Raw genomic sequence first — 25,294 nt, forward strand, 5'->3', positions numbered from 1 at the left:
AAACTCGACTTGTTTAGCTATATCCTTTTGCATAATGAGCCACTCTCCTTGAAGTTAATTAATTAAATCAATCCAGAGACGATATTCTTTTTACTCTGCAACACTTCAGATGTTCTTCGTATAAGTTGAGAACCTTGTCTTAAAATATCGGAAAAGCATACTCACATACTAGAAAAGAAGGATGTTTTATTAGATAACCAATTTCAGGAGCAGATGAAAGATATATCATTTAAATGGCAGTATGCAGACTGGAGTTAAGCAACATTAGGAATACTTTGCAAATGCAGTGTAAATAGAACAACAATCACCAAACTTGTGGCAGTGTGCTAGCTGGTAGAACATTATTAATATTTTGCATATGTATTGTGAATAAAATAACTATCACCAATAAAATTCTATGTTATTGTGTTCTCTTGAATAAACCACGCTTCTGTTGGCGTATGCCGACGGATTTTACAATTTCATTGCACAAAGATAAATTTATGCATGCATGTATTCTTAATAAAAATGCTCCCAAACTGCAAGCCAACCTGTGAAGTCTACTATGGTTGTGATAAATCGATCGCTTCCTCGTCCGTGCCGGTAAACATGTTACATGACGGAAATCAATCAGCTGCAATGGTCACGGAAATAATGACGCTAATAATATGTGGCTCGAGGCACGTATTACCACGTGGCTTTGTATTGGAACTCTTCAGCGACTGGGATCAGAAAAAGTCGTATGTTATATTCCAACAACTAATGTTTAACTTGGCACTGTTCTTTGGTTTAGAATAATATCATTGTCAACTGATATCAACACATTACTATAAATATTTACATTTATTCATGTTTGATAGAATGTGAATTTGCTTTATCTCAACGTTCTGATTTTATTATTAGAACATATAAATTCTTTCTACTACTGATATGAGTTGTGATGATAATACCACTTACCGGTTCACGCTCAGCAGTGTGTTGACGTTTTGCAGTGTTTGACAGCGAGCGATGTCCGATGCAGGAAGATGAAGGCCTGCCTGTTTCTGATGACATTCATATTTTTTAACGAATGTGCAGGTCAAACGAAGAAAGATGGGCTTTATTCACATTTTGACGATGTGATTATTTTAAACAACAAAAATTTCTACGATCAGTTTTTGGACAAAGAGAATGCTTGGTTGATAGAGTTCTATAACAGCTGGTGCGGACACTGCATCAACTTCGCACCGACATGGAAGAAATTTGCTACATACGCCAAGGGTAAAGGACATCTTAATTTTTATAAAGCTCTTCCTGGTGACATAATCTGATTATGTAATCATATATATAAGGATTTCTGCCTTGACTCCTGTATGTGAGGGTCCAGTGGACTCTTTTTAATTTTCAGGGGTCCTGCAAAATGGGGGTCCCAGGACGCTTAAATATTATCATTAATACTGTGTTGTAATAATGTTGTAATTCAGTCACTGTCATGCTATTTTGTACGTATCATGACATCACATTGTTAAGGTAATTAATTTGCAAATGATTCATAACCCAGCTTGTAGCAAACCCAGTTGTAACTTCTTGTTATTTGATCGGATTTTTTACAAAATGGTATATGGACTTTTTCTATGTCCTTGTGGGTGCATGAATAATTTTGTCGTGTCCGTTATTAATTTTTACGTATATAGGAAGCAGGAATTTGCATCCTGTAAATCCCTGTATACACTTCCGTACAGGATAGTTATGGATATATGCTGAATTCATTGTGAGACAAAATAAACAGTCATTTTCAGGGTTAATATTCCAACCTTTGTTCATTCTAGGTGTTCAATGAAAATTAATGAAATTATATCCATGTATATTTGGTACACCAGGACTATATATCAGTGCATGGTCTCTGGGTACACATCCTGAATAGGATACACTATTTCTTGGATACCTACCAGCTATATTGTTTAGAGTTGCACGCTCCTCCAAATACAGGGCAGTTAGCAGTTGAAACTGGAAGATACAATACAGCTAAATACAATGAGAGGTTATGTTCATTTTATAAACTGAATGACAAAAATGTTGTTGAAGATGAATTTCATGTACTCTTGAAGTGTGAACGCTTTCTTAATTTAAGGGGCGGTGGGGTAGCCTAATGGTTAAAGCGTTCGCTTGTCATGCCGAACACCCGGGTTCGATTCCCCACATGGGTACAATGTGTGAAACCCATTTTCTGGTGTCCCCCGCCGTGATATTGCTGGAATATTGCTAAAAAGCGGCGTAAAACTAAACTCACTCACTCACACTCACTTAATTTAAGATTAAGATATATTCAGAATTATTTGGCTGATTTTGATTCAAATGCCAATTTTATTATTGTTATGAAAACAAGTAATGACTATGTTATAAAAGATGTTAGTATGTTTCTGTACTATGTACTTCAGCACACTAGAAATACTTCTTTTAAACAGCATGTGCACTAAATTCAACACGATATGCAAATGACTGTATGATGGGCCTGTGTCCTTTTACTGAATAAACTTGTCTGTCCATGTGTCCAAATACAGGGAAGCATGAACTATAAAATCAGAAAAAATAAAGAAGCCTAAAAAAATAGCCATTACAATTGGATTATTTGAGACAAGTTCCAGATAGTGAAACTACCCATTGATTTTCATAAGGAAATGTAAGTTAACCCAAATAAATTATATGCATCTTTGAAAAAACACAGCTATAGAATTCTTTGAGTTTTAGGCAACTGTGGGAAAATTTTGTAACCCTAACCCTATTCTTTAAACTAACCCGAAAGAAGATAGCAACAGATATCCAAGGGCTTAAAAAAGTAGGTACTCTAAGATAGCGAATTGCTAAAAACTTGAGTTGAATTGTGCAATTTTTTTGTGCAGTTGTATAGTTTTCAACTGAAAGACGGCATTAGGTATCCAGTATTTTGTAGTCTTACTGTATGTTTTTTATTACTTTAAAACCCAGATGTGAAGATGTAAATATGGAAAAGTAAAATTAAATCTTTCAAGCATGAGAAGTCTTCAGTGTGAACACACATGATCTCAATGTCAGTTCTGTCCCTATAGAAGATTATTAATCTGCTTTTCTAAACAGACTGGAGTGATTAACTATATCATATTTATGCAGCTGAATACATCTATGGACTGGGCTAGTTATTTTACTGTCCTTCATTGACAGGTTTGTACAATTTACCAAATATAAGATTAATTGTTCCTTGTCACAATATTGCTGATGTTGTGTTAATTTTTAACTTACTCTCTCACTCTTGACAGGTTGGGGGCGGGTGTTGTCTGTGGGAGCTGTGGACTGCTCCAATGCCAACAACAGTGACCTTTGCCGAACCTTCAATACACAAGGCTACCCTACCATGATGGTATGTACAAACAGATCTGTGTGACTGAGATAACATCATTATGCACATGCAGAAAAGTAACATACAGACAGACATGACTTCTGACTGGGGCAACATCAGTATGTACGTGGAAAGAAAGGAACAGACAGACATTTGACTGTCAGAAATTAAAAACAGTTTACGCACCTGCAAATAGCGTATACTGGACAAAATAAGTTAGGGATATTGGTATTTTAATTATTGATATTTTGTCAGTGTGTCAATGAATAAATACATCTTTATTAAAAATTTCAAAATTTGCATATATCCCAAACGATTTGTCTTCAGTATATGTCAAAATAATTCATATCTGGGCGTTGAGTGGGAAGCGTAATGGGATATCCAGAAAAGAATGTTTAGTCGTAAAATCAGGCAAACTTAGAACAAATGTGAATAGCTGCTGAAAACAATAGATCAGATTATGGATTACAATGGACCGATCCAGTCGGGGGCCTATAAGCCCCCCACAATTCATTTTTGACGATAGGTGAGGACAACCACTTACAAATGACAATGGCATCACCGTCATCAATATTGAGAATGGTGTTGATGAATTCTGCTTGTGGTATTCATTCTTTGTGAGTGATATTTAAAGAGGAAAGTTCTCTGTATTTTATTTTTAATGTAACTTAGATGACAGATTGTAATATTGGCTAGTGAAATGGTGTTACATGCCTGATAAAAAATCGTCCCGGCCAGCTGCTGCATGAGAGTAGGAAGCATATTTTCTCTCGAAAATATGGAAATGGTTTTGTTAAATCATTCTTTCCAATTTATTTTACTATGTGTACTTTGTTGTGGAATCCTAATTTACAAACATGCACAACTCAGGACTTCATGAACTGCCAGCATTTATGTTCTGGCATGTCACGCAACTGTAACACAAAGAAGATCCAATATACAGTCTGCACCTGTACACTGACCCATCTTCCAGAAATAGGAAACTTGTGATGTGAAATTTTTTAACAGAGCATGCACAGTTATCCAACCAGTTAATAGGTTTGAAACAGAAGTACACTCAGTAAAATAAACTTCTCTCCCTTCAGAGATATTTAACTGCTAATTACTAATATACTTAAGGTGCAAAGAATACATACAAAGCATTTTGTCAATAAAATTACATTTGGACATTATTGCTTCTTAAACAGTTATAATCTTTGTTTTATTAGATTTGAGACCATATCCCTGGAGGACAAAACACTGTTTCCTTTTCTGAAATACCTACGAGTGCCATCAAAAATATATTAAAATTGTTTAAAAATGTGCTTAAAGTCATAACAGAAGTTTAGGAAACACACATGAAAATGCCCTAAAGCTTTCACCGCCTGCAAACCCATGTACAATTCAATATGGAGGTCATTTTCCAATTAATTAAGAAAGAATGGTGTTATTATACCAGCAATCTTCACTTCAGAATAATTTTTGGGTAAATATATTATTTAGATAAAAGAGAGATATCTGAAAGAAGGAACGCAGGAGTTAAGAAACTAATTCAGTACCAAGTGGTTGCTCTATCATGATGTGTATATAGTTTTTGTTTCCTTATGCTCTGATTTAAAACCACATGAATCTATTATGTCAGTCAAGTATGTATAATTATTTATAGTTGATATTATTATTCATTTCATTACCTTTCTATGTTTACTAAAGGACGCAAGATTCTGAAACTTATTTTGCTGTTATTTTCAATGAATTAATTATTATGACAGTTTTAATTACTATATTACTCTCAAAATACACCAGTGTACCTCCTATATGTGTAATTAATTATGTTGTGACAAAAATACGAAACAAGTAATGTCCTCTTTGTTAAGGAATATAATTTTATTGCTTTCCATCCAATATTCCTGAAAGTCACTATTCTTCTCTCATAGTTTTCATCTCGATCCACAAAAGAGTATGGTTATTCAATTCCACAAGGTCCCATGTTTTATCGATAAATGTCTGAAATAATTTTAATATTTTATATATTGCATGATAGGTATGTGCCGACACTGTCCGTCTGAATAAAAAGGTGTTATTACTCCTGAAATATATTTCACCAAATTATAGATACTGTATTGTACAGTAGACCTTCAGATTGTACGTTTTTATTTTGACAAATTTAAGAATATATACAAGCAAAGGCAACAATATCCATCCACCTCATTGTTCCTTAATGTAACACGTTTTGCTATTGTGGTCAACACTAACCAAACTCAGATTGCCGTCAGATTTGTTTACATTGTGTTTCGGCTTTCTCGCAGGTCTCATTTCAGCTTTATGGTCTACCAACACAATGCCCAGTATTGACTAAAACCATGAAGCAAAATCAATATTGCAGTTGCAAGAATTGTCCATGTCTATTACATTTGTGAAGTCTTAAACTGCTGTTTGTTGTCATCTAATTGGTAATGATTTTCCAGATATGCGAAAGTTTGGAAATTTGTGCAAATTCTCACCCTCAAGTAGACGTAGGTTTTCATCAGGATAATCTACAACAGAAAGTTATTACAGTCTCCCTTGTTTCATGAAGGATGTTGTCAACAATTAAAGTTTAACTGATCGTGAGGCCTATCACATTTCTTGATCCACCTCAGTTTGTTTTGTCTTGATTGTGTTGGTTTTGTTGAACTTGAAGATACACATCAAATCGCAGCAATATATAATAGATGTAGCAAGTGTCAATGGCATGATTCGAGGCACATCATTTCAGAGGCATCGTCTGACCCAGGAAATAAGTCTGATAAGTCCACAATGTGTACCCACACTGCTAATTGGCCGAAACTATTTCACCAGTTTTGATTGACAGACTAGAACGGTCTATTAGATCTACTAGATCAGTCGCTCAGTCAAACATGACAATGGACTGTCGACTCACCTGGCTTGAAATTCAAATGCTGCCTAAGGGCACAAGGAGTTATCTCAAAAATATATTATGCTTTTCATTTGTGAAATATGTCTCATCTATTGAATAACATCTTACGTTTTTATCTTTCATAAAGTTTGTGTTCAGATATGTAAAGCTTAATTCTTAATTTCTTATTCTTTTATTATAATATGTCCCAAAATATGTAGGCGGCATGACCACCTGAAGATCGACAGGATTGGGCATTATTTGTTAATTGTTAAGACATGTTGTTACTTCCCATGTTTATTCTGATAAAGGATTATCTTACCGTAGCTGATATCTGTGACCCCCAGCCCGACCCCAACCACTGCCTCAGCACCCATCCTGGTTTTGAGACAGACGACTCCACCTAATTCTTTCTTTTTATTGTGGTACCCCATGGTAGCTACATCCTTAATAGTTTTAGTACTAAAGTTATTATTTTTTATGTCAGATACCATTTGAAACTAAACTTATGAAACTAAGTGTAATTTCAAAATGAATGATTAAAAAGGTTCATTTGTAATACAACATCATCGCACACTAATTTGTATATAGCCATGGTCTGTTCCATATAGTAAATTTTTATTCTTAAAAAATAACATATGGCTCATTTCTGCTCAAATCTCTCTTCAGTATAGTCCATTTTTATGTGTGGTATCTCCCAACCACTGAGACTGTAGTTAGGCCGAACTTAGTTTGACGGGTATTTCTCTCTTACACATAAATTGTAGATAAGTGTTAACATTTTTTTCTTCTATTTCCACCATTACTTTAGTGACTGTCTAGGACAAGGTGTTTAGGATGACATAAACGTTTATATATCTGACACACAACTGATGTCTATCTTATACACTGTGTTAAGAGCAACAGTTGATGAGCATGTTCAGCAGCAATGAGAAACTGGTTTTATTTGTGATGTTGTCAATAAGAAATAGTCCCAATTGTGAATCTTGAGTGCAGTATCTGTACCATCAGCAGTGTTATAATGATTCAATAACTCTGCTTCCTCTATTTGCAGTTCTTTACGCCCCATGCCAACAAAGATGCCTCCTTTAAAACAGCAACACACACTCTGGCCGGGGGACAGGATTTCGACCGCTTGGTAGGCTTTGCCTTCAAGTGCCTAGATTCAGTGAATTCCACAGCTCCACCATCCTGGCCAAGGCTACAGCCACTGAGGTAGTTTCACAGTTTCACAATCATCTACATGTGTGAAAAACAGTGAATTTTTCATAGACTGCTCATGTATTACACAACCAGTGACATTGAGCAGTGTGCAAAATTTACTCTGGTCCTTTTGTCCCTGGCTAGTAAAAATTCATCAGGACCACTTAATATTAAGTGATCGAGGTCTCAGATAGATAGCACTTCGAACCATGAATATGATACTGCTTACAAGTATTAACATATAAGCATCATATCTGAAGTAGAGTTGATACAGTTTACAGCAGTAAGCGAAATTTATACTGGTCCTGTGGTCCCTGGCTAGTAAAAATTCGCCAGGACCACTAAATGCTAAGTTTGCAGTGGTCCTGGTGGCCAGTGAGTTTTGTATTAATAGTCAAGTAAATCTACGAATCTTATTTGGACCATTGAGGTACAGACACAACCACTAATTATTGTCCACTCACTCGTATTGTTGTCTAGTGCGAAATTTTGAAAGAATTCTTTCCTATTGAGGGTATTCTGTGTTTTCAAATCTAGTTGTAGTTTGGAATGTTAAGGAAATGGACATCTAATAGAGGCAGGAGACAGAAACCAGGAGAAGAAAATGTCCTTAGACAAATCACTGTTATGAAAAAGCAATCCCTCATCTTGTTTATAAATGCTGCATTTTCCTGTGCACTATGAAAGAAGTCACACTCATATGTACCATCCAGCCTCCTTGTAATAATCTCCAGATAAAATCCCTTGACCTATTTATAGTCCAATCTTTAGGTCGTTTTTCCCTTGACCTATTTATAGTCCAATCTTCCAGTCATATCTTTGCCTCAAGAATGACAGTTTTGATGAGAGAATATCGTGTGCAGAATGTGCAATATTTCTCTCTCCCTTGATTTGAGATACAGTGGAAACATTAATGAACTTCATGTTCAGGGAGTATATTCAGAGGAAACAATTTTGACTTGTTTCCCTTTATTCTGAAAACTGAGGACAGAAGACTCAGTCCTCCAATTTTTGCAAGCGTCCTGAAAAGCACAGTATCAACCTCGGTGGAGGTAAAGGCACCAAAGGTTCTTGCTTCTGCTGTTGAATGTCAGGTTCTGAACATTCCACTCAAAGCTGTTCAAGTGCAACCATCAACCTTAGATGGAAAACTGCCTAATGTGACAACTTCACAGAAAATTTGGGTGAATCTGGAAAACCCATTTATATGGAAGCTTCTCAAGATGGGAGGAACCACCCATAACAGTAGATCCTCAAGGGATAACATATTCAAAGATTAGTCAAGCATCTAATCGCCAGCACTCAAAGTCTGCAATCAAGCCCACTCAGCCACCACAACTTCCACAAAAAAGGAAGTAAGACAGCTGATAGTCTAGACTGTAGGCTTTGTGTACCATTCTGATAACTGTAAAATTCTGACTAATCTACAACATGAAGGGCTTTAAGAAGATATGTTTGTTTCTTGTTTGATGCAAGTCTGGCCAAGACAATCCAGTGATCAACATCATGAACATCGATCTATGCAAATGGGGTACTATGACATGTGACATCCAAGCCTCTAAATCCCGTTAGTCGCCTCTTATGACAAGCATGGGTTACTGAAGACCAGTTCCAAACCAGGTACACGTGAAGGTCTGGGTTAGAATATTGGCCCTCAGTAATCCATGCTTGTCATAAAAGGCGACTAACAGGATCAGGTGATCAGTTTGACTTTGACTGAAATTGGTGGTAGTGCTCTTTTCTTAAGCAGAACTTTAGAAAACGTTCACTGTTTCTGCACAAAATTTCATACATGCGCATATTTAGTGGTGAACTGGTGCCTTTTGGTAGTTTTGGAATTCTCATTGAAATATTTTTTTGTCAGTTCCCATGGCAACAATGTTGGCTTCAACTGAAGTTGGTGGTATTGCTCCTTTCTGGAACAGAACTTTAAAATATTTCAGTGCTTTCTTTCTACTTTGCTATGTACACACCAGAATATTTGACAGTCATAACTTGTAACATATTCATGAAGAGTATTTGCCATTGCAGGGGATATTGATGACTGTCTTCTTGTAGTACAGTCTTTGCCTGTAGGTGATTGCCTAAGGTTGCAGTGGGTGCAAGTAGATTTCATTTCCATAAGTCAGGCCCTGTAATATATATTTTAATCATGCATCAGTATTCATGTATATTTAAAATGCGTTTCATTAGTGCTTTTCTTGCTATGAATGCAAAGCATGACAATGGCTATGAACTCATTGATCATCCTCTGTTAAGAACACAGTTGGCTCTGTCAGAATTCCACCTCTGACCAAACTTGACAGAAGAGGTGTGGAGCCATCCATCATTGTCAGGCTCAGAACTGTTCAGGCACTCAGTCCTTTGATTTCTTGATAGAGTTTAGAAATAATCTTTAAGTATGTTATTATATAAAATGATGAACATCACCCTGTGTATGTGTCCATCTTTTCATAATAGCAAAAAATTACCCTGCACTACAAATGATGGACACCCTCGTGTATGCACCTTAGAAATATCCAGTGTTTTCTGTCAGTCAGTTTGCGCATCCATGTCATCAAATGATCCTATCATATCCCTAGCTTGTTAAGCATGTGAGGAACAGGTGGTTGAGTGTTTCACCAGCTGGTGCACACTGATATTATCATATGGACAAACTAGATACACTGACTACTACCTGCACATCAGTAGCTGCAGCTGGCTTGCCACATGGATTCTACACTGCAATCGTTGAAATGATCGTTACTCTTTTGTCCATATCTAGGTTATTGCTTATAGTACTTGCATAGTGGTTAAAAATAGTTTAATGAACTTTTTGTATGGCTTTTAGATGAAAATATTGATAATTACAAGTCAAACTCAGGTTTTTGTAGGTGTTTCTTGAAATGTACATCATCTACACAGGAAAAGAAACCTTTCCCACTAGCCCACAGGACTGGTCCAAAATAACATACAGATTTACTTAACTATCAATACAAAATTCACTGGCCACCAGGACCACTGCAAACTTATCATTTAGTGGTCCAAAAAATTTTTACTTGCCTGGGTCCACAGGACCAGCATAAATTTCGCAAGCTCCTTATGATGTTTTGGCTAGACCATTTTGATTCAATAATTCCCTCATTTTCAAAATACTGAAAAAGTAAATTTTGATGCAAATCAGTTTGGAAGTCAGTGAACAACATTATTTGGGTTAGAATGAAAATTAACATTTTAACTTGACTATAATGTAAAACTGTGATCATTTATTATAAATTGATAACCAGATCCTAATTGAAATTCTGGAAAAAGGTTGTAATATGGCATTTGATAAAGTATGCATGCTAGTCCTGTTATTGCACCCTCTGGTTATAAAAAGTGCTTAATGTGTATCTGGACCCGCGAACTTGTAGTCAGTGGGTTGATCCTCGAACCACCGAATGGAGGCAATCCCAGATGCAAGAGATGTCATGGATCTTATGAAAGATAGAGTTGTGAGACATCAACAATTTTGAGTCAGATCAAAGTTTCTGCTGTCACAATGAAGTACCAAGGTGTACTCGAAGGCTTTGAAACATGCTGTTCTTTTCACTGAAGTGAATGGACAGCTTCTTGGCCAAGTAGTATTTGAGGGATATTCAGTATGAGATGAGCCAATAACCCAGCCAGACGTCAGGGCTGGTAACTTAAAAATGTTTCACCAAGATATTGTGAAATTAGTTAAATGTATGGAACATCTAAATTTTTTACCAGACGTTTGGACTGGCTAGCTGTGAATTTAGACCGTCCATCAGAAATCTAGCCTGTCTCAGGTGGTCAGGCGGGCCTTACTTCATACTCAGGGATATGGCTGGAGGATGTAATAGTTTGGGCCACCGGTCCACAGGACTGTTAACCATTGTGCACTTCTCAATCAAATTCTTGAATGATTGTCAAGATTTAGTTGATATGCGATGCATTTCTCTACTACTAACACAGCCCTCATGTTTTCTTGTTGAAGTATTCAGATTGTCATTTCAAGCTGCCAAGTACATCAGTCTGAGTAAAATTAAACTTAGGCTTGATGTTATTATTTGTCACACTCCTCTACTAAGTCTAGCAAACTCTAAAGGAAGGTCACATCAGCTAACTTTTTGAATTGAGCTTTGAGAACACAGCTTATCAAATCACAGAAGTTATCATTTGCACATACATTTTGAAATTTTACCTCAAAAACATTTGGACTTGAATGATTCACAATGCTATCCTCTGCACTTTTCTTTCGAGTGAGTGAGTGAGTTCAGTTTTAAGCTGCACTCAGCAATATTCCAGCTATATGGTAGTGGTCAATAAATAATCAAGTCTGGACCAGACAGTCCAGCGATCAACAGCATGAGCATCTATCTGCGCAATTGGGAACCAATGACCTGTGTCAACCAAGTCAGCAAGCCTGACTACCCGATCCTATTAGTCGCCTCTTGCAACAAGCATAGTCTCCTTTTATGCAAGCATGGGTCGCTGAAGGCCTATTCTATCCCGGACTTTCACAGGTCCGCTTTCGAATGATAAACATGGAGGAGGCATTATTCACAACAGTGAGTAAACAGTCGCCTTTTTTTGTCAATAATCCAGGATGTCATCTTGTGGAAATATACGTTAACAGCAACCATGTCACCAGTAACCCCATGTATACTGCAATTCAAATATCACTGTTTTATGCAAAGTTTTGTTTGTTGAGAGATCAGCAACAAGTCAGAGAAAATGCCGAAACACTTTTAAAGTCCTGCTGAACCCTAAATAGTAGGTTTTTTTGGTTGGTTAAATCTGTTTGACTATATTGCGTTTGACTGGACAGTGATAGGTTGCTCAAAGGTTAGCAGACGTGACCTTCTACTAGAGTTTGTTAGATTCTAGGACTGGGACAGGTAAACCTGGATATCTGGGGTGGATGGGTAATGAGTTGTACCCGGGTACCTGTCTCAGTTATTCCTGGACCAATTATTATTATGTGGCTAACAGGTTAAACAATGTTATTCTTTCATGATTTAAAAGTTGTATTGTCTTTGAAGATTTAGACATTATTTATAATCACTTCTTTTCAACATATTTCGAAGTTAAGATGTTGAAAAACTTAAAATTTTAGCCACCAAGCTGAAGAATATATTCCCATATCCTGCAAATTTGGTGTCAAGAATTAACATAAGGGGTGTCTGATGTTAGCTTCTGCTAAGGTTTGTTAGACTCAGTATAGCAGTGTAATGTATAATACTGAGCTTATGTTTACTTAGGCTGTTAAGTACATATTTTCAACATGTCTGTGTAATGGTATGATACTAAACACCCTGAGAGATAGTTGAGCTCTTGTTACAGCCATCCAGTTTTCAGGTATCACGAGCTGCAGATTTACATAATGTGACATGTCCTTGAGCTAGTGATGGTGTAGAATTTTTAAGCTTTCTGACTATACAGCTTGAGTCTGTATACATATCACTCGGTTTTGTATTAAGCTTTTTACTAGGAGTCCATCTCAGCATAGTCTGATCCATACATAATCTGATGCAGGACACCACTGTTTTGTGTGAAGATGTCGGAAATGCAGTATTAAATTTTATGTTTCACCATGCTTTCTAGAACTGGCAAATTGAGGCAATTCGATTTAATCATGTATGGCATTTTTTAATAGGATTAAAAAAAACTTTATCCAAAGAACATGTCATGCATTCTTAGTCATGTATGTTTGTTTCTCATATAATATTTTGTTAAATCTGTCAGATTTTAGTGTCTGTTCTCAGCAGTTTTTTGTAGGCATTATGTTCATATGTCAATGGTGGCAGCATATTGTTCAGTGTTGTTTTTGTTTTTAAATATTCAGTAAACATCCAGCTGAGCTGCAGTGATATGGCACTTTTTGTTGATTTTCATTGCTGTTTTCTGAGTTTGTGTATTCATCCATACCCATCCTCCATAATCTCCAGGGTATACATTCTAATAGGTATCTACTCGCAGCCTGGATGCTTCTATGGTATCTATAGATAATGCTATTACATCCAATTGCTGACTTATGATCCAGTCAGGGACCCCTTTCACTGACCTTTCATCGGTCTAAGAGCTCGTAACTATCGTCGTAGCATTGGTACCTCTTATGCTATGACATGGGATGTCCCAGTGCTATGAGAAAAGTTACGAGATCTTAAGCTTACGAGAGCTTTGTTGAAAGGGGTCCAGGTGTCTACGCTGGGAAATTGAGTGTACCAATCAAACATTTTCTATCATGATGCAGTTTCACTTCTTTTATCTGACCAATTAAACTTGGCAACATAGTTGCTGCAGAGGTAGAAGAAGTTCTTGCATCTATGTGTTTTTTAAGGTTTCACACCTGACAATTTGTCTCTATGATTTTCATCCATAAATCTGAGTCACACAGCGAGCAAACCTTTCCTTGAGGGCCACTGTCTTTGTTGACACTGACAAGCTCAGTTGATTGGCTACTGTGAGAAGACCCAGCAAATTGAGGTAATATAATTATGGAGTGTGAATTCATCCAGGGTATTAGTGGGGATATATCTGAAAGTATACCCTGGAGATCACCGAGGATGCCATATGCTCTGTATATATTCTAAGATTCTATTTTCAAATGTATAACTGCAATCTTGCCATTTCAGAAACATACAAGAAATCTGGACAGAAGCTAAAGAGCATCATGAATATGTTTTCCTTATTTTTGAAGATCCGAAGTCAAGTCTGGGAAAAGAGGTATGGGAAAGGGATATATTGATTAGCTTATTGAAATGAGTGTCAGCAATACAGTCACAACCAGCAACACATGGACAGTAACAGTCCCAACATGAGCATATTCATGATATTGCTGACTGATGCTCTCTAATATGGGTGGAGTTAATACCCAGCAGTATTATTGAGTTCCAGCTCTAGTATTTTTGGTGGGATCGGGTCCCAGTTGTAGTGTTGTTGGTTTGAATAGATTCCATGTGTAGTGTTGTTGGTGGTCCCAGCTGTAGTGTTTTGGGGATTGGGTCCCAGCTGTAGTATCCTTAGTGGGGTCAAATCCCGGCCTGTGTTTACTTCGCCTACACCTTATATCGCCTACACCTTATCTCGCCTAGAATAAACATAATGTCATATACTATCACCCCTATTAGGAGAATGGGATAGCCCACATTTAGAGAAGAGAGATTATCCAAATGTGTTTGTTTAACAACTGTTAGAGGTTATGATCCTGCTTCATGTTGTTTTTTAAGTGAGATAATCTCAATTTGTCTCGAGTAAAGACTTCAAAAGAAGGTTTACTGATAAGATAACTAAGATTAAATTTACGAATAGGGATTGGATATTCTTAAAATTGGTTGGATATTCTCCAAGACAATTGCCTTGAAGTATAAAAACACATGTGTCTCATACTATGGGTATCAAAATGGCAAATCTTCAGAGAGTCGAGTTTGAGACATCACAGAGAGGTGGTCAACAGGTTTTGTATGCAGGCTACCGATACAGACTGAACGTTAAACATCAAGTTGCTACCCACTGGAAGTGTGTTGTCAGAGGATGCAATGGTCGTTGCACTACTATTGGAGATCACTTGGTGTCATCCAGTGTTCACAGCCACAAGAAAACTTCAGACTTCTCAGCCGTCTGAAACACCAAGTCCATACTGACATATCACCAGTGCAGCAGATCTACAGCTCAGAACTTGACCTCCTTGATGAAGATGTCGCCATGGCTGCACCATCATTTCCCAGTGTACAGGCAACCCTGTATAGGCACAGAACCAGGTCCGTCCCACAATTGCCGAATGCTAGAGCTGAAGTCAAATTCCTCTGTGTAAACGATGGCAACAGACTGCTGGTATTTGCTACAACCGAGATGCTGGAATACCTTCTTTTCAAGTGATGAAACGTTCTTTGTTTGCCTCAAGCTTGTGGCTGCAAGCATACATCATTCACTGTTTTGTGAATGTTAAGATGTTCCCAGTGAATTAAAAAACATCTGATCATGAACTAGAACAATGATGTGAAAGTGACATTTTAAAGCAGTTTGTGCTATGTTCAAGGTTGTTTGTTGAATATTGTGACTGATGTGCTGTTAAATTACATCAGTAATTGTCAGTGAATAATGTTGAATAACCGCAATAAACATGCTGATGTCCTCAGGCTGACATTGTTAAAGCGGCTTGCATTGTCTGTTTTCAATTCTCTCATGGTGCACCCGAAATGGTTGCATCCATTACTTTATGGGTAAGACAGCATTTGCATAGTGCTCACCGGTGTGTAAACTTGTTTTCATTAGGGTGTAGGCAATATAAGGTGTAGGCGATATGAGGGCAAACCCAAATCCCAGTTGTAGTATTGTAGGTGGGGTCAGGTCCCTGCTGTAGTATTTTTGGCGGGAGTGGATTGCAGCTTTAGTATTGTTGGTAAGAATGGGTCCCAGCTGTAGTATGGATGGCTGATGATGTATTGTTGGTGAGATCAGGTCCCAGCTGTAGATTGTTGGTGGGAATACTGGGATTTGGTTCCCAGCTACAATATTGTTGACAGAAGCCATATTGTTAGTGGGATCAGATTCCAGGGATAAGACTATAATATCTACTCAAATGATGTAAATCAACACCAACCAATGTTATCACCCATTGTCTTACAGGTTATCTTGGACACAATGAACCAGCCCAGCATCCTGGTGCGACGTATGTTAAAAGCAGATGTCATAAAGTTTGGCATCAATACCTTTCCCTCACTCTACTCTGTCAACAAGGATGGCATATACAAGAAAGTTATTGTGTAAGTGCTGCCAACAGGGTAGGTCCTTGACCTAGCAGAGCAGTTAACTAGGTCATGTATTAGTTATCAGTTATCCAACAGTAATTCTTCATATTTGACTGTTAACATTTTCTTTGAACATTACATTTATTCTCATTCTGTAACTGGTGTGATGGGTTAGCGTAGTGGTTACAGTGTTTGCTTGTCACACCAAAGACCCAGGTTCAATTCCTCACATGGATGGAGTGTGTGAGGCCCATTTATGGTGCCCCCTGCCATGATGTTGCTGGAAGATTGCTAAAAGCTACATTAAACCTCACTCACTCACTCACTCACTCACTCACTCACTCACTCACTCACTCAGTGTGTAACTGGTACATATATTTAAAATCTTGATAAGTGGATATGCAGTCACAAGATTTAGTAACCATCTCAGAGGTAGTCACTTCAAAATATAACTGGGTCTGCATCTCACATGCATGGTGCATCCTTTCTGTTATAAGAGAAGCTTTAGACATGAATGCTTAGTTGTTCTGTAATGGTGTTACTTCTCAAGCAAGTCAACCATTAGGGTTATAAAGGTACAACTACACGGGATTGTGGTCTGTCAAATTGCTCACAGCTGTGTGCCCTGATCTTATCTCCGCTGTGGCTGCTGGGTAGCCATATTGAAAATGTAATTTGTTTTCCTCTTTCCGAGACATTTCAGCATATATATATATATATATATATATATGGTATGTAAACTAACTTGTAATAGAGGTATTTTGTGATATTTTGAATTTTGACTCCTGTACACATTGACCCTTTCTTTCTTGCTTTGTTATTGCATTCAAGTGCATTATTGGCATTTCTTCTAAAAACTTTTTTTTTTTTTTTTTTTTTTTTTTTGATTTTGGAGCTAAATGTCTCTGGGTAATCAAATGCAGCTACATATGTGTGTATTTTGCTCTATATTGTGCCATTTGCTGGGGTTTTTAGGGTGTGTTGATATGGACTGGAAGTATTACATTCTTTTTTTTTTTTTTCTTTTTTTTTTATTTTGGAGCTAAATGTCTCTGGGTAATCAAATGCAGCTACATATGTGTGTATTTTGCTCTATATTGTGCCATTTGCTGGGGTTTTTAGGGTGTGTTGATATGGACTGGAAGTATTACATTCTTTTCAGAAATAGCTCTTTTAATCAGATGGTCATGCTCTATGGTTCAGACCAACACTGACTGCCAGGGAAACTGATGCTGTGACGTGTTCAGTCATTGTTTTTTTCCATCACAAAAGATCAACATTTTATAGACATTTGTCTGTTTATTCAGTAATGTTTATTTTGCAGGGGTGATAATGGTATCCGAGATAGGGCAAACTTTGTAAGTGCTATTCAAGCCTTCAGTGGGAAGCTGATTGCTGGCAATAGCACAATGCACAAGAACGAGAAGGATCACAACTCTGTAAAGGTTGGTGACAAGAAGGAGGTTGAAGACCAGGAAATGAAGAATGAGGGTGATGGTGAAGGGCAGTACGAGCAGGGAAAGGAGGTTGAGGACAGACCTTCACAGTCGTAAGTATTGAACAAGAGCGATTGGAAGGGACATTAAGAGCTGGGAAAGGAGGTTGAAGACCTCAGACATAAGTGTTGAACAAGACAGATGGTGAAGGGCAGTCACATCAGAGAAAGGAGGCAGAAGACAGACCTCAAACATAAGTGTTGGACAGGGCGATGGGGAGGGGCAGTAAGAGGAAGATAAGGAAATGGAGGACTGACCTCCACAGACAGAAGTGTTGAACATGGGAGATAGGGAGGTGCAGTTAGAACAGGGAAAGGAGACAGAGGACAGACCTCCTCAGATGTAAGTGTTGGACATACGAGGTGATTGGGAGGTGCAGTAAAAGCAGGGAAAGGAGACAGAGGACAGACCTTCAGAGACGTAAGGATTGAACAAGAGTGATAGTGAGGAACAGTAAGATCAGTGAAAAGAGGCAGAGGACAGGTCTCACTACACTATTTTACACCACCAGCGAGTGTTTATCAAAGCCTAGGTTACTATATAGATATGTGCCTTGGAGGCATCAAGCCAATCACTTTCCAGTCCAGAGCTTCTTGCAGTCAGCCCAGTGTCTTTGTCACGTAATACACAGTCCTTTCATGTGTTTTCCATCTGTTCTGTTTTGGATGATTCTACACCTTTAGATCAACATAGGGGTGGTGGGGTAGCTTAGTGGTTATATTGTTCGTCATCACACCGAAGACCCGGGGTTAACTGCCTACATGGGTACAATGTGAAGCCCATTTCTGGTGTTATTGCTGGAATATTGCTAAAAGCGGTGTAAAACCATACCCTCACTCCTTAGATTCACATACATCTTGAAATGTTTAACATTCATGAAGAATATATCCTAAAATTAACTTATTTCAATTTGTGTATTATCTGCCAATCAAAGACTCTTTGTAGCATCATGAAAAAAACTGCATTGTCAAATATATTATTGTTGAAAATTATTCTGGCTGTTTCAGTGCACTTGTACACATGAAAGACTTGGAATCAGCACTACACTACAGCTTGAAACAAGAGGTGGCCATAAAGAGTTCAATTGATGAAGAAGCCGTAAGAGCGCTGAAGAACTATATAACAGTTCTTGTGAAGGTAGTGCCACTCAAGATATATCTATTTAGTGACCACTTTCTGACCAACCTTTCCAAAATGAGTGTTTGCTCGCAGTAAGATTGCGTGCTACATATTGGGTGAGTTCAGTGGAATGATGGACGTATCTCTTATCATAGACTTTGTGGTTGTGCTTGCACATTGATTGGTGGGTGCCTCTCAAAGGGTACAAGTAAGGTTGGAAGAAGATGAATAATGATTTGGCCATTTTTGGGGTTTTTTTTGGGGGGAAGGGGGGAATATGGAGATAGGATATATTACCGTAGATTAGCCAATCTCATAAATAAGCCGAAGCCCTACTAGAACCTTAAAATCAAAATGGTAAGTTACTTACACGAGCCTACTCCCTGCAATGGACCAAGACAACTGGGAGTTACCAATAATTACCTGGTCCGAATTATTCATAGAAATCACAATCATACTGCTTCCACTCACGTTTTGAAATGAAGTGTAGTTTACAGAAAATGACTATGCAGTGCATACATATAGTTTGTTTCGCTAAATGTCAAGTAGTAAACATTTCAGATCTGCATGTAACTTCATTCTGTCCCCAAACCTCATAGAATTTGACATCTTCATTGACAGGTCGTTTCCTCGTTTTCGTTCACGCGAACATAACATTATTGGTTTTTTACTTACTGCCCACAAGAATGGAAGTTTGACGAAAGTCTTACCAGTAGATAAATTGCCCCCTTCTACAACTGCATTTTTTAGTCGTCAAAATTTGGCTTATCTATTGTAATAAACAGGAGTGTTCAAAGCTACACAGTGCTTTAACTTTCCTACCATAGCCAAACAGACAGGGATTGACGTCCTTGTTCTGATATATAGAGTTATCTTGCTGTGCCTGTGCACATTCACTCTCCCCCTCACTGCTGATGTGAGAGACATCATGGAACACTCCTTGTATTGTCATGGTTTCTGAACCTTTACCGTTTAGTCTGTAAATCCTCTTTTAGTTATGTATCAGTATTTTGTCCTGAAAGTTTCTGAAATGACCATTGAAAACAGGTGAAAATGAGGTGTGCACCCCCTTTTTCTCAAGAGTGTGCACCCTCCTTTCTCAAAAGCTGTATCTACCCCAGATCAGTATGTCCTCATCATATATTTTTTTCTTATTTTTAATGTGTTTCATTGGATAATGACAGATTTGCAATGACCTCATGAGTTTGTGTATTTACCATTTTACTTTTATCTTATGTTATGGGTATTTGTCGTGGTTCACATGGTTTCACCATAGATGTTTAATAAGTTTTGACTCTCACTGTTGTTGGTGATATTTAAGTACAGACATTGTAGAAAGGTTGCAGCTCACTGGAACTGATGGTGGGCATGTGCTGCTTTGCCTGTCATGTGTTAGACACTTGCAGGTCTGACTTTAGTCTTGCACTTCAGGAGGATAACCAGTATCGTAATGAGACTTAAATTGTGACTTTTTAAACGGACCTTCTATTTTGAAGAATTTTCTTTGATGTTCCAAGTTCTTGGAAGTTTCCAAGAATACTGTGGCTTCAGTTGGGTTGGCAACTACTGTTTAAATTGAACCATAAATGTTAAATTTGATTTTAAAACCTCTGATGTATTTTGACTGACAGAACCTCATGCTGTTAAAAAAGATGAATTTGACAGATTTTTCACTGAGATATATGCTTTGAAACTTATCTTATTTTTGATAATATGAACTATTACAAGTATGAATATTTGTAAATGGCAGTGTATTTATCCATCACAGTGTTTACTACCTCAATTCCTAAAACCTATCAATGATCACAATTTGCTTAAGTTTGTGTTATGAGCCATAACTTACATTGGAAGAGAAGCTGAATTTATAACATTTCCTTTTATTTAGCAATGTATTTAGCAATCAAAGGTCTGGCTTAAAGAAGGAAAAAGAAGTGAAAAGAAGAGGTTTTCAAACTTACATGCTTTCAGATATCACTACCAAGTCATCAGGGTCATTTAAACAGAAAGGAAATATACACTGGTTCACTCAGATTTTCTATTTTGAAAATTGGTCTTTCAGCTGAAGGAAAAAGTTTCTTTTTGCCGTCAATATTTTTAGCTCAATTTTGTCATTTCTGATGTCACAGAAATCATTTGACAACTATTGCATCTGTACAAGATTTTATCCATTAAAGTTCAGCTGCTCAGAGACATTATTGTTTTTGGCAAGTCTGTTTGTTTCAACTGAATTTAATACTAATGTGTTGCTATGGGAATCACATTGAAAATGTGAATGTTCTAAGGGAGACAACTCTGCAGACAGTCAGTTGTCTCCCTTTGATGAGCGCCTTGATCAGTGCAAACAGATAAGTACTTGAATTTTCTTAGAACTTTGATGAAATACTTCAGCTCTTGAAAACTGCTGGGATTGTTTTAACATTGCCTGATCAGTGCTGTGATTATACTGATCCTGCTGACAGTCCTAAGTCTGTATTTGAATTGTACTAGCATTCCATTCCTTGCAAAACATCCGCTTCCATTCCATCTGTTCTGGATGAAACAGTCATGAGAGTATCAAGGAATATCTTAACAATATTCATTGACATATATTTCTGATATTTTTCAGTATTTTCCTGGACGGGAAGAGATAATGTCATTTCTGGTCAATGTCAAGAAGTGGCTGAATGATGTACAAGGCCCTCTGCAAGGAGAGGAGTGGTCGAGACACCTAGATGCACTACAGGTAGTACATATGAAGTTGTCATAACAGCTAGATGCCCTACAGTTATACGCAAAGATAGCTAGATCATGTACAGGTATACAAACAGAACTGTCATGATAGCTAGATCATGACGTACAGGTATACACACAGGGTTGTCATGTACAGGTAATACACAAAGGGTTGTCATGATATCTAGATCATGTACAGGTAATACACACAGGGTTGTCATGATAGCTAGATCATGTACAGGTAATACACACAGGGTTGTCATGATAGCTAGATCATGTACAGGTACTACACACAAGGTTGTCATGATAGCTAGATCATGTACAGGTACTACACACAGGGTTGTCATGATAGCTAGATCATGTACAGGTACATGTTCAGGTCAAACATGGATCTGCATGTTAACAGGTGTAAGTGATATATTGTATAATCTGTATGTTAAGAGATGTACATGATCTACTGCATGATCTGTATGTCACATGTGTATGACATTTGTTTAATCTTTATGTTATCAGACAAAAGGAAGTTTCCTACCTGATGATGTGACGTGGATAGGCTGTGCTGGCAGTGAAACACGTTTCCGTGGTTACCCATGTGGCATGTGGACACTGTTTCATACACTTACAGTTTCCTCTCACCTATCTCATCTCAGTAAGTATTCATCATAGTATATGTATAATATTAATGGTTCTCGTCACAATATGGCTGAAATATTGCCGATGTGACAGTAAATTTTAACTCACTCTCTCACTCACTATTCATCACAGTGATGGTCAGGATTAATGCAACCTGCCTCATGTTTAACACAGTCCTCTGAACATCCTGGTTAGAATTGAGGTGTCTAACAGGATCAGGTGGTCATCGTTTCCCATTTGTGTAGAATGATGCTCATGCTGTTGATCACTGGATTGTCCGATCTAGATTTGACAATTTGCAGATTGGTGCCCTATAGCTGGAATGTTTCTGAGTGTGCCATAAAACTTCACTCACTCACTCATTCACTCACTCACTGTATTAAACCTTTAATATCATTATGATTGATCTACCCACTCTCTTACCTCTCATGTAAAATTATGAAAACAGATATTCTCTTTTCTTCCCCTGTCTCCTTTTGAAGAAGCTCACAATATATGCTGTCTTGAAAATCTGTGTTTCAGGAACCAACCCTCAAGAAGTGTTGCTTGGTATCAGTGGCTACATGAAGAATTTTTTTGGGTGTGAAGAATGTTCGAAGAATTTTATGAAGATGGCCTCGACTGTGGAGCAGGAGGTTCATGATGGGTCTGACACTGTGCTATGGTTGTGGCGGGCACACAACAAGGCCAACAAACGACTCCATGGAGACCTGTCCGAGGACCCCCAACACCCCAAGATTCAGTTCCCCTCAAGGACAGCATGTCCCCAGTGTCACACAGGTGGGACAGGCTGGGATGAGGCTCAAGTGTTGACCTACCTTGTAGGGCTCTATAGACAAGACAATATTGTCAGTGACAGTAAACAGACAAGTGTCAGGGTCCGAGGCAAGGGTGAACTGGACTGGTGGGAGAAGCACCAGCGTGCTCAGGACCTGGAGAAAATTCACTCGCTCAGAAAACAGAAAAAGGTGGCATACCAGCAGAAGATGGAGCGACAGATATGGGAGCGGGCTCGTCTAGCAGACACTCAAGAGTACATGCACCAAGACAAGCAGTACCACCCGTCGCGGAAAGGCTGGGGACTCAATGGCGTCGACCTCGGCATGTGCATGATGTTCTATGTGATGTGTGCAGTAATCATTTTACTAATGTACTATCACTTCACAATACGACGAAACTGGAAGCCTTGTGGTTGTCTGCCAGTATGATGAAGAAATGCAACTACAAGAGCTACCAGTTGTTTTATACAGGAACACATGTGACTGGTATCTCGAGACAATGGGTGTGTGTCATGTACATCAGTAGTCCAGTGCTGCCTTCACATTACTTTGTAGCATAGTGGTATGGGGCTTCTGTAAAGGCAGTGTGCAAGGATTGGTTGTTAAGGGTTAAAGGTGTATGTAACCTCTCTAGTCTGTCAGACTCTTTGCTTTCTAATGCGTTTGGGAAAACTGATTGTGCATAATAAAAGTTGTTCACTGGTCCGTCAGGGACCATGGGTTGGGGTACCCTCAGTGTTTGTTTATGTTTATGTTCCCTGAGCCTTCAGGCAGGCTCAGGGAACATAAACAAACATTGAGGGTACCTCAACCCATGTTTCCCGAGGGACCAGTGAACAACATATTAATCTTACCGAACACCTCAATGTTGATTTTGAACTGTTTTAAGCATGAGTAGCGGATCGTATACTTAAGCCAACCTGTGTGAATCAAACAATTCGAATCTTGCATCTTGCTGTATTTTCCAGAGGTATGAGTAACGTCGCTGCAATGAAATTCCCTTTCTTAATATTCACAGGGACTACATTTGAATGCTTTGTCGAAACTTATTTATTGGAAAGAGAGTCAAATGTTTTCATAGCCTTTGCTTGATTTTGTGGATGACAAGAAAAACAGATTCAGGGTTATGTCCTTTCCATCGATTTCCATTTGCCAAACATCAGTAATTTCTGTGCATCGTGCATGATGCACAGATTGCAAGATCAAAAAGCAACTACCATGAAGAACCAAATGAGTTGATATTGGCAGCAGGTTGTATTGCAATACACCTCGCTTGTACATGGGGTACATTGAAAATAATAGAAGAATGCTCAACCAATCAGAAAGTGACATTTATGTGTGAGGTAAGATAATGTATGATACACCAGCTATATGACGTGACAATGATATACTGGACAAAATAAATTTGGGATATTGGTATTTTTATGATTGATATTTTATCAATGTGTCAATGAACGGATGGATCAATGTTCATAATTTCAAAATTTACACATATCCCTAACTATTTTTGTCCAGTGTATATACTAAACATTACATCTTTTAGAATGTTGTGATTAGTGAGTAAACGTAAGACCCAGTTTTGTTGAGGTCCTGTGTGCAATATTGTCCATTCAGACCCATTTTTGCTATTTTACAATTTGATGAAAATGCTGAGTTATTAATAATATTTTTTATCTAAGTAGAAGTGGACATAGTCATAAACAGTGAGCATTATGGAGTGATGACTTGTTGGCTAGAGCTGACCACCCTGGTGTCCAGTGTGTAAATAACACTCAATGTTGTTGCCATGTTGTACATTTGGGTATTTATTCAACATTCCACCACGATACATACCACGGCTTGTTGACAATGTAATTTATTTACCAGATGCAATTTTGTGTGGAAATGCTGGAAGTGTGAAAGAAAGAAATCCGCTTTCTGTTGAAGTTTGTATGCATCTGCTCAAAACAAGAATTCTCTGTCTCATTAAGATGAAAGCTTAGTGTTAAACAAAGATCTTAGGACATCACATTTTAGGTCACATCAGACCCAGCTCTTTTCTGTCATATATTAGACTTTCATGGATTTTCTTCTCGTTATATGGGCGTAGCCTAGTGGTTACAGCATTCACTAGGCAAGTCATAAACCCAGGTTCGATTTCACACATGGGTACCCATTTACAATGTGTGTCCCCTGCCATGATATTGCTGGAATATTGCTAAAAGCCATGTAAAACCATACTCTCTAACCTTTTTGTTTACACAATGCCATTTAGAAAGTGGTCAAGTGTAACCTATGTTATATATTATATTCAAGTGTAATCCCAAGTATGATTTCATTTTGAAAGTGGCTCCATAAACTCCTAAAGCTATTTTTAATCGGTTAAGGTTTTTTGAGCTGCCAGATAGCCTGGTTAATGATATCATGGTTGGTTA

The 25,294-nt window shown here is 37.9% G+C and overlaps 1 protein-coding gene across 1 annotated transcript; it reads left to right on the top strand.

Moving 5' to 3' along the window:
* The first annotated feature begins 936 nt into the window (after positions 1–936).
* On the top strand, positions 937–23,509 carry LOC137273388 (sulfhydryl oxidase 2-like). Its single transcript, XM_067806017.1, has 10 exons — positions 937–1,239; positions 3,252–3,352; positions 7,261–7,421; positions 14,030–14,120; positions 16,023–16,159; positions 17,469–17,693; positions 18,648–18,777; positions 21,365–21,481; positions 21,982–22,117; positions 22,624–23,509. The coding sequence occupies exons 1-10, from the start codon at positions 1,005–1,007 to the stop codon at positions 23,307–23,309; spliced, it is 2,019 nt and encodes a 672-aa protein (XP_067662118.1). The 5' UTR covers positions 937–1,004; the 3' UTR covers positions 23,310–23,509.
* Positions 23,510–25,294: the final 1,785 nt, after the last annotated feature.

The sequence above is a fragment of the Haliotis asinina genome, chromosome 2, assembly GCF_037392515.1.
Source record: "Haliotis asinina isolate JCU_RB_2024 chromosome 2, JCU_Hal_asi_v2, whole genome shotgun sequence".
In the NCBI taxonomy this organism is placed as follows: Eukaryota; Metazoa; Mollusca; class Gastropoda; order Lepetellida; family Haliotidae; genus Haliotis; species Haliotis asinina.